Source organism: Neodiprion lecontei, chromosome 4, assembly GCF_021901455.1.
Source record: "Neodiprion lecontei isolate iyNeoLeco1 chromosome 4, iyNeoLeco1.1, whole genome shotgun sequence".
In the NCBI taxonomy this organism is placed as follows: Eukaryota; Metazoa; Arthropoda; class Insecta; order Hymenoptera; family Diprionidae; genus Neodiprion; species Neodiprion lecontei.
Window position 1 is genome coordinate 35,996,211 of NC_060263.1, and position 11,426 is coordinate 36,007,636.

The 11,426-nt window shown below is 42.7% G+C and overlaps 1 protein-coding gene across 2 annotated transcripts in view; it reads left to right on the top strand.

Moving 5' to 3' along the window:
- LOC124294190 overlaps window positions 1–10,007 on the top strand; it is a 37,147-nt gene extending 27,140 nt beyond the window's left edge. The window contains exons 1-3 of one of the 2 annotated variants that reach the window (XM_046738574.1): window positions 453–606; window positions 1,550–1,690; window positions 4,016–10,007. In XM_046738574.1, coding sequence (XP_046594530.1) covers window positions 561–606; window positions 1,550–1,690; window positions 4,016–7,161 — 3,333 coding nt within the window. In that variant the 5' untranslated portion in view covers window positions 453–560 and the 3' untranslated portion in view covers window positions 7,162–10,007. Of the gene's footprint in view, window positions 1–452; window positions 607–1,549; window positions 1,691–4,015 lie in introns of those variants that run through there. The other variant, XM_046738572.1, reaches the window with a different exon arrangement.
- The last annotated feature ends 1,419 nt before the right edge of the window (window positions 10,008–11,426 follow it).

Genomic DNA, 11,426 nt, shown 5'->3' on the forward strand with positions numbered 1-11,426 from the left:
AGAGATTTCTAAGCATAAGGTGTACGTGTTTGAAAGACGTAGGTACAATGCGTATGCGACAGATGCATCGCGGCAATTGCGGGGATGGGTAACTGGTTCTATTATTCCTACTTGAAACAAGCCAACAACTTTCCGAACAATTCTCATCAGCTCATCTCATGCACGGGTATCACGGTTTCACTTTAGCGGACGTTCGGAACATAGATTACAACAACAATTTGTACGACACGTACCTACAAGACAACAACCGGTCATATAATTGCTCGATCTGTATTACCCTGCACCACGTGGTCTGTTTTGGTGTCGATATTTCGTCGACAACGACGATTAATGTATCCGTATATACCTGGATGTATACGCACGTAAGCTTGGTATGCGATAAGAGATAAGAGAGATAATTTTAACTCAAACCCAAAGTGCATACCTCGAGTATGATCTCAACCTGCTATTCAGTCGTCCGTACGTTGCCGACAATTGAGGCTGCTCTTGAAACAGTAGTGAAAATCGTCCGAAGAACGTTTCGTTCCCTGATTTCGTCGTTTTGTTTTCTATAATGAGAAATGGAGTCGAGTGCGGTGATAAAGTACAAATCACAAGTTTTGATAAGTGAGTACCAAATAAGGCACGTCAGGGTCGCGTGTCGTTTTTTCGATTCTAAACTGCAGTTGTTGACATTATATAGCCGTGGATGGTATTTCCGGTAACGATTTGCCGGAAGAAATTTACTCGCGCATTCGTTATTAGTAAGACTACTTAGTGGAAAAATGTGTTTAAAAAATATTTTCCTTATCTACGAATATGCTTCGCTACTCTGAGCAGCAAACTATTATCTGTACACGCTCTAGATATTAGACGGCGAAACTACTGACCGAATATACCAGCCTGACATCATCGCCAACTGATACGAAACTCAGCGTTTGAACTTTACATTTTTCGGTTTCCGGTTCAAGTTCTTGTTCTTTGAAAAACGGTGATTACCGGTATAGTTTTGCTCTGCTACGTATCGAAAATGGAGATCTTCCACGGCAGATTACTCCGATTTAGGGTACTCGATGGTGAATAAGATCGGGATGTACACAAACGGTCAATTCTGTAGAGCCAACCGTGAACAGAACTTTAAAGAAAAACTCTCTGATGTTCGTTTGAAATCGATGGTTAAAGGCGTTCACGTCATGGTGTCTGGAAAACCGCTTCAGGCGATTCAATATCAAATACATTTGACGTTTATGTGTTTATACGCACGTCTGGGTGTTATGTATTATTTTATACGACAACTCGTCGGATGTTTTAAAAAATTCCTTTTTCACGTCGAATTCGAACGCGAATTTGAAAACTGGGGATTCGCTAATTATTGTACGATGCAGATCAGCGTTTCGCGATGTCAATTAAATTATACATCGCCGCGCGCTGTAGCGGCTCAATGGCTGGATTATAAAAGATGAAAGAAACACTTTGTGTGTTATACACAGTGCACTGTGTGTATGGTACTTTCATGGATCTGCACGAGGAGTTGATATTTATTTATCTCTTTCTCGTTTTCTCGTTACAGAACCAGAGGAGTCACAAACTATAAATGCAGGCGCCAACGGTATCGACATCGAACCGAAACGCACCAGTCCCGATGACAATCTAATCACCGATGAAGATGCTACCCAGGACACCAGCGATCAGACCCAGCAAACAACTCCGGGTAAATTTTCGCGACGTATGATACGTCTAAATTTTATACAATAATTCAAATTCATTCGTACAATTTATATATATATATATACAGAATTGAAGAAAGAATAAATCAATGAATTTCGATCCCCTAAATTTGATCCAGTTATCGTTTTGCCGATTCGTTATCGCGTTGTACGATTGGGCAGGAGAAAATTGAATACAAAACGAAAGTTTCCTCATCTTCTCGATTACTCTATAAAGATCATAGTCGCAAGATATATATATATATATATATATATATATATATATATGTGTGTATATATATGAGTAGGAGTAATCTAGTTAGTTCCATTGACGATGTTAAATTTATCTGAAATGACCCCGCTTGATAAACTATAATTCGTCGAGACAGAGACGCTCCAATCATACATGTCCTCGCTCTTATAACTTGACGGGTAAAACGATATCATTTTCAGAGCATCTCGACCCGAATCTTTAGTGACGCGTACGCTGCACGATGTGCTTGGAAAATTTATAACCACGGCAGGGATAACCCGCGTCCTCTTTATGTTATTCAATTGAATCTAATTGAAGAAGTTTTATGACGCTTGAATTGTCGGAAACAACATTTTTCGTACGCAGTTATAAATTATAAATGAAAACGTGAGATTGACAACATTTGGTCAAGATTAATTCTCGTTTCTCACGGCACATTATGCGTATGCAACATACAATATTGTACACTGAGAAAAATTTCATTTGTTACAGTAACTAGAAAAATTCAATAAAACAGTTATCGTTAAAAAAAGCTGTTTGAATATTGTTGGAATTATGAAAAACGAGGTACGCCTAACTATTTTGCGCTATTGTCGATCCTTTTTTGATAATTGCAACGCAAAATCAGCTTGTTCGGTTTACTCTACTTTTTTTAGTTAAATAAGGCTTTAACATCAATTTATCGTTGCACAAGCATCAAGTTTTCGCGACACTAACCAGAAAGAATAGTAACGGATACTAGACTTTCCGGTAACAGCTATAAAACTAATTTTCATTTTATACCTAGAACTATATTTTTCGATTGTGGTAAAAAATGAAAATAGTCAAGAACTGAGCGGTAACTGGAACTAAAAACTTCTCTCAATGCATAATTCCGAGTCTTTAACGCGTATAAATGTACACATTTTTTTTCACATATTTAACTTTGATTCATTATATACGTATGCATATGGGTAGAGGATTGAACATAGAAAGAAAAGAAAATTAGCGTTAGACGGAAAGAAAGGAGACAAAAAATGTGTGCTGATCACACATATATATATATATATATATATCTGATATATATGCATAATAAGTCCAATTACGCAGGCGTGAAATCGCAGGTATATAAGGTAACATATGTAATTGCCTCTGGGGGCCGCGTTGATGTACATGCATATGTTATATAGGCACAGATACGCATGTATGTATGTATAAACTGTTTCACACGGAGACTCGGGTAGGAATTTGATACCTTGGTCGAGTCACGTGGTTTTTCTTGTTGGTCGGATCGCGACGACGTCGGCAGCCTAGCTGACGGGATTCAGAGCGAAGCGTTATACGCTTAGGTATATATACCTTACGTACGCACACACACACACACATCCACGTCTCTGCGTACCTCTGCCCATGTAGGCATGTGTGCATTATACGTGCGATGTACGTACTCGGGATCTCTCAAACTGTCCGCGTGCAGTCCGCTTGAAAATTCAATATTCCCTGTGCAGACTTTGGACGTGAATGTTTACATACGTCTGTGCAAGTATGCATGTATGTATGTACCAGATTTTAGGTGCGCGCGTGTGTGTTACTTGGATGTAGGTACTACACACATTGTCGAGGATCTGAGGAATTAACGTCGCGACATATGTATAATGTATGTATACCTAATACCTAACTACCCCCGTTGTTTTAGAGCCGGAATACGATGTGCTCTGTGTACGAAGTTGCACCGGAGTCGTTTTCTAATCGATGAACCTGGATGTTGCTGGGCTAGCTTAAATCATCACGCATTCGTACGAATAGACGAGCATCAGGGTGCATGCCTTTGAAATATTTATAGTTTGGTAGCGCGTCGTGATGATTTTTTAATATTTGATATTTCCAATTCGTCACAGTTTATAGTTTGAAGGAAACCGAGTTGAATTATTGACAAGAATGTAATTTTCAGTTTGGCACACACGTGGAATCGTCACAAAAAGACACTGAACGTTACATTCTTGCAGTTTATAAATATCGTTCGCACGTGCGCAGGTTTGAACATGCAGGCGAGATACGGAGCAGGTGAGAATGATCGTTACCATTTTTCATGTTCCAGATCTTCATCAGCGTTATCTAGTCGAGACAATCACGATGACAACGGTTACGGAGCGTCGGATCGTTCGCGAATTGGGTGGAGAGGACGGAAACGGTGGTGGTGGCGGTGGTGGTGGTGGTGTCCTCGAGGAGGGCGATAGCGGCGCTAAGAGGGTTTCGGGTATCCTGAAGAACAACAAATTGGCAAACAGCCCGCATTCATCTTCGGACTCAAAGGACGAGGGCTCTGTGCGTTTCGAGGATGTGTCAACACCGCTGGCAAAGCCCGTGAGCGGCGGTGAGGACGAACAACAACAGCAGCAGGATAACGCCGGTGGTAAAGTGGTACACAAGGTGATCGGAGTGGCCGATCTGACGGAGAAGGAATCCGGAGAGGGTGACGCGGCGGAATTGTCCCTGACATTTAAACTCGGAAACGTGTCCTTGGTGTCGAACAGCCTGAAGCCGAATTCCGCGGTCAGGCAGCTCTTTCCCGATCCGAGATTCATATCGCCACCTCCGGCTCCGAGCAAGTCGGTGCTTCCGGTTGGGGTCGAGGACCAGTCGCGGGAGGAGGACGATCCGGAGGGGCAAAAGTTCCTCATCACTACCGAGAGTCTGAGGCTCTTCGACGCCGTGAAGAGGGCGAAGCTGGCTGGCGTCCAGGGCGAGACCGACGCCGAATCGACTACTATACGGAAGACCATAGAGCGCAACGCCCTCAGACGGAGTCTGATATCGAAGTACGAACCGAACGCTAAGAAGAAGAGTCTTAGGTCCAAGGAGTTCACCCTCGAGGAGAGGATTCGCCAGCTTACCTGTCTCGACCTCGACGATCGCGACAACGAGAGCAGCGCTTCCGAGAACACGACCACCGGAGACAGCTGCAGCGAATACCTCGACTTTCCCGTCCGGACGTCGCCCTCCGGCGAAGAGGCCAAGAGCGACTCCTCGTCTCGCTGCGTTTCCGTCACGACGACGGCCGTCTCGTGCACCGTCTCGAACTCCCTGCAGCAGGTGGAAGTCGGTCAGGGAAACAATCCGTCGCCGCAGGGAAACCTGCAGCACCAGTCTACCTACAGAAAGATCACGGACCTGTTCGCCCAGAAGAAGATGGAGGCGGCGCCCGATTCGACGGTTAGGAATCTGCCTGACCTCGGCATCGGGAACAAACTTGGCCAGCAGCCGGGGCGCGAGTATAACAACGGGGGCAAGACTCCGATAGCTAAGATGAACTCGGACGCGCGTAAGCAGTTTTTGGCCAGTCTGGCACCGCTGTCCTGCGTCGCTGGTACGGGGATCGAGAACCGGGAGGATTACTATCAGCTGTCCTCGGCTAAGATGACCGGCTCGGGGAACAGCCGCGACTCGGTAGGCGGCTACAATTCGGACTCGTCCTACAGTCTCGAGGATATCGAAGCCGCGCTTCGGGGCGAGGAGAGGAACTACAGGAACGCCGGTGATCCGCCGGACGTGACGAGGGGAACGCCGACCAGCAACGCCGGCGACGAGGACTCGGCCACCGACGAACTCCTGGCTTTCGTTGAACAGGACAAGACGCGGACGGAACGTATAAAGAAGCGGTACAACGAAGCGGAGGAGACGCAGCAGCAGAACGAGGCCGAGGACGAGGACGACGAGCTCAACGATTACGGGTTCAACCGGCGACCGTCGGTCCGTGGCATAAAACCGAAGTTCGGTTCGACGAACGAGATTCTAAGGCAACTTCAATCCCGCAGCGTCGCGCCCGGTGCGTTGATCGAAGCCGGCAAGGCCGGGTCCCATTTGTCCTGGCCTTCGTATTACAACGAGAACGAGGTAATCGGCGATAAATCATCGTCGAGGATATTCCTCCAGGACGAGGAGGACGACACTTATCACACGATCACCGACGGCAGGGACAGCAGCAACACGATAAATCGTATAAACACGATGCAGCGTCAGATAGACGACATATATCAGACAATCGCCGAGACCGCGGCCAGCGTTCAGGGATCCGTGAACCGCGGATCTTACCTCGAGAGTACGCTGCCCAGGTCGGTCGTCAGACCTCCGGTTAACGGTGACTGCGGTCAGAGGTACAGCCCGGGGGTTGCGGGGGATCAGCCGAAAATTAACGGTCAGCATCCGCATCCCCTGGGAGCGAGGATGCTGCGAATAGCCGGCGGCGGAGACACGGGTCAGGGTACGATGTACAACACGCTTCCGGGAAAATCTACCCGGCGTCATACCTTCGGATACCATTGCGAGATCGGCACCGTACCTCCGGGTCTGCAGCAACCGCCGGAGGCGAAGTGTTACCGCACGATGTACCTCCTTCCCTATAACGGAATGTCCGATCCCACCTACCAGAACATCCAGAGAATACTTCCGGCGCATGCCGCGCCTCCCGCGAACTACGCGAACCACGTCGATAGGTATCCCTACCCGAGGAACAATCCCTGCAGGAAAATCGAGGAGCCGTCTACCCGCTATTACGCGGCTCGTCCAGTTTCCGCCAACCCCACGACGGCCTCGCTCTACTCCGCGCAGTCGGCCCAACTTCATCTTCATCTGCATCAGCCGGTCGTCCAGCCGGATGAAATGCGCGTCCCTAACACGCTTCCTCTGCACCACAACGTCCATTCCCTTCATCACCAGCACCAAACTCCGGCCGGTTACGGCCTCCAGTCTGTCCCTTATTCGGCATGCGCCAACCCGGTTGTACAACGTGGCGCTGGTCCCGGGGGAGGGGGTGGAGGTGGAGGAGGATACCATTATCAGCTGCACTTGGGACGCGGAGCAGCCGATGTCCAGACGCAAACCGGGATGATAAACGCCCTGCCACCGCCCTGTTCGAACTCCTCTTCGGCGACATCCTCGCCGATGTGCGCAGCCTACAACAACGCCGGCGTCGTACCGGGCGGACCTCTTGCCAACAACGCGGTATTGTCGTCGCCGACCAAGATCCAGCAGCACCATCACCATCAGCAACAGCAGCAACGCGCCGCCGTCTGCAACGTCGCCGAACGCGGCGTTCCCGAGGGTGCCGCAAGCGCGCCGTCCCATGATTTTTTGCAGAATAATTCGAGCAACCAGGTTCATGCTCCCGGCCCGATAATCGGACATTCGAACAACGGACCGCCCCCGAATACGCAGAATTCCGTTTACTACGCGATGAACGTTTAGAGAGAGTACGTATATATATTTTGAATATTGGCGAAGACTTTAGAGAGGGAGAAAGGGATGGGAGGGAGGGAAAGAAAATTAATAATCTTTCACGATGTTCAGTCTCTCGCGATTGTTGTCTCGATGATGCGGAACCCTATAGCTCTTCACTCAAGTGTAGAGAGCTTGAATGGGACACGATGAGTTTATATATACCTAATGCTATAAAAAAGAATCGTCTCCATCGGACGGATTTTATACCGGGTATATATGTACACTACACTGTTGTTGGATCTTTTGCCCGCGTGGTTCCTCTTGAATGAGTATTGTAGTAGGTATGTAATCTTATCACATATACACATACATGTACAATGAAGAGAATTGCCCCCGTTATCTATATGCGATGTGGGCGATTTAAAGGTAGGTGCGTATGTACCTAATATATAATATACAAATTACGATTACGATTATTATCTTATATACGTATACGTATACGTATTGTATGTATGTACTCGCGTATTATTATATGTATAGAAATGACATGCCTGCCGGAGCATGACGGAAAACCAAGGAAATTGTTAGAGAGATTATTCAGATCTTGTTCTATGACTATACCCTGATATACGTGCATGGATGATGATCGCTCAGTCAACGATCCAAGGACGAATTGAAGATCGAAAGAAAAGTACTTCGGTACGATGAAGAGTATTATGTACCTACATACATATATATTATATATATATATTTAATTAAGCTCGCTACACGAAGCATGATGAAAAAGAAAAACTGAAAACGAAACATATTATACGTATATGAAAAAAATGGCGTGTTCTTTTGGGATCTTCCAAGAGCATTGTCATCCTTCTTTATCTGATATTGCTGGAGAGATTTTAAATAGAATTCGGTGAGATTGGTGCATCCGCGAAGGAATCGGCGAAATAATAAATTTAGTATAATTAAATAAGGAACGAGGAATACAGACGTCCCCGGAAGTGGAGATCGCTTCTCATTTGATGTTTCTAATCCTTATTGATATTCCTAATTCACTTCATCGCGCGGCGGATGAGACTTCGGGTTTCCGTTCGTTGTCTTTTATTGTCCGGACGAATCAATATGCAGCTCATGTATCGTTGTTAAAATTTCAAAATGGAAACTACTCTTTGAATCCCATTTGTGCACGATGTTGTCGAATTTTCTTTAAATTTCCTGGATTACAAGCGTCTGGTGAAGATTCATCGACGTACTGTGAAAATCAATTCCTCAAGTCATCCTTGCTTTGCATCAAACGTATCGCGAATTCAATGGTCATTTATATCTTATACATTGAAATCAGTTTTGCTCGAATCAATCGAACTGTGTTAAAGTGAATGAGCTTTTCGCAAATTGTAAATGTTTCGTTCCCCGTTTCTATGTTTCTTTTTTCTCTTCTTGCAACAGGATTTATATGTATATTGTATATTGTATATATTGCGCGATTGATATGCGGTACATGTATTACAATCCATAGAACGGAGGTATATGGATCAAGGACTTGAGAAGTGATAAACAAAAATGGCAGCTAATCTAAGTTTGTTGTAGAGTAAGTTATTAATATCGCCGAGTGCAATGCGGAATTATTCACGGTACTTAACGGACGGCCAACTGTCTTAATATCATTTAACATCCCAAGAGAACATCTCGCGATCATCCAGCTCTTTGCTCTCTACTTCACCTTATCCGTATAGCATTAAATGAATGATAAAAACTTCGTTTCAAAGTATTGTTTTTAATTTAAACTTCGAATAGCCAAAGTATACAGGTTTGGTTTCCAAAGGGTGAAAAATATCTATCGATAACCGTGATCGGTTTCATGAGAATTGCTAATTATCTCGTACTGTAATGTACTGATTACCATGAAAACTATGCACCGCAGTACCCAACCATCTTTTGTAAATCGCGTTTGCGTGTGAAATGTGATTTACCCAGATACAATGCCGTTCCGATCTCTGTATCGGTTCCGCCCCAAGGCAAAATTAGAACACGATATATCTTAATTAAGGGAGTACATATGTGCATATTTGAAGGGATGATATTTTTCAAGCACCGATTTGTCTTCAACGATATTTTCAACCATAATTTATGTCCGTCACATTTGTAGTCTAATTTCTAGTAGTAGGTAAGTAGTTGGCTATAAAGTAGAAATTCAGGCTTTCCGTGTAATGAGTATATGCTTGCGCATTCAGTTACATCATTGGCATACATATTTCAATTCGTCATTTTAATACGAGTATCAAAAAACAAAAAAAAAGTTTTTCCGGACTATGCTTACTTCTAAAAAAAAAAAATATCAAGCCGTTCCAATGTGATTCAACAGTTGTGAAAATATTTGCTCGAGAAACTTTTATTTTAAGTACCGGGCCTTGAAACATAACACTCTTTCGATTTGTATATATGCGTATGCGTGTAATTAACAGGTACGTGACTCCCCCCTTCCAAGCGGTAAATGAATGATCGGTAATTACGCCGAGTCCAGGAAAGGTGGAATCGAACCGACAGACGTAAAACGAAACCGAAGTACATTTTCAACGCGTACATGCACCTGTGTATGAAATTGTGGGCATGATATTCCATATTCAAGTGGATCCGTGTACGTGTATCGCAGCAGTGTATACGGGCAGCGAGTATCACATTTCTCGATCGGATGTAGCGTGTATATATATGCATGTACACGCTAAAGCGAAGTAGAAAAGCATAACGACGCAAATAGGTATGTAGTACATACGTCGGTAGGTGTAATAATATACCGAGTTCTCTGCAAGCAGATAGTCGACGCGCAGGGTATGAAAAGGCAGTCTAATTAACAAAATAGTAACCAAAGTTAATTATTATATTATTTGTGTTATTTTTACTTTTAATTTTATCCTTATTATTATATTAAATTATATCGCATTAGAGTCCGTACTAAAAGCAAATATTTATATGTTTTTATTATTTTTACATATACTCTAGTATAATTTCGAGGATTATAATTATTATTATAATAATAATTATTATTATTATTTTATTGTGTAAATGAGGTATGCAAATACACATATCAGGTATAGAATCATATTACATGCGATGTACCATTGTAAACTCATATTGTCTTCAAGATACGCAAATACATAAACGGACGCAACAACGAGACATTTAAATACATACGTATAGTGTAATAATTACGTTTTTCGTTCGAAATAAAACGGTAAATATTTATTATTAATATTATTATCGTTATCATTATTATTGTATTATTTTCTAAACTTTATTTTCACGTCTCGATTATAATATTGTATGTACAACGGATATTATATTTTTACTCTTATTTATTTTTTTTACAGAGAGAAATAGAGAGAGAGAGAGAGAGAGAGAGAGAGAGAGAGAGAGAGAGAGAGAGAGAGAGAGAGAGAGAGAGAGAGAGAGAGAGAGAGAGAGAGAGAGAGAGAGAGAGAGAGAGAGAGAGCGATATTAAAAAAAAATTCAAAACGTGAATTATATATATATAAAAATATATAAATGAAATAAATGCGTAACCATAGTAAATATTTACTGAATTCGGAATTGATTATCTAGAGGCGAGTGGACGCTTGACATTTGAAATATTAAAAACACGTGTGCAAACTCTGCAGTCTGAAAGTAGGTAAATGATAGATGGAGGGAGGGTCGGTTGGTGCAGTAGGTTGAATATTATATTGTCATGTATGTAGAATACTTATACATTGTAGGGCACGCGTTAAAAAAGTGTTACGCGCCGCATATAATATGGAAAATCACATTCTCTCTAATAAACGAAGAGTCGTCGTTAACGTTTAGAAAATATAGCCAAGTACATAAACATATATATATATATATATATATATATATATATATATATATATATATATATATATATATATATACATAAAATATTTCGAATTAGAGAGTATATAATCTACTATTGAAAACGTCTTTGAAATGACAACAAAGAGAACAAAAGGATAGAAACAAAAAAAAAAAAAAATGTCTATATTTATACCATTGTTCATGCAATATCCAATGCCGTTTGACAAATTTTGGTACGCCCATTAACGTATCACTTAATTTGTATAAAAAGCGAGGAATTCTGAACTATCGAAGACTGCAATAATCATCACACTGGCCTATTATACATATATTTAATAATGTATCGACAAGTATTATAATTGTTACACATACGTGAAACCTTATATATACATTCACCGACGTTTTCATCTTGAGAGAAACAAAATCATCACTTTACACAAACTTTTAGA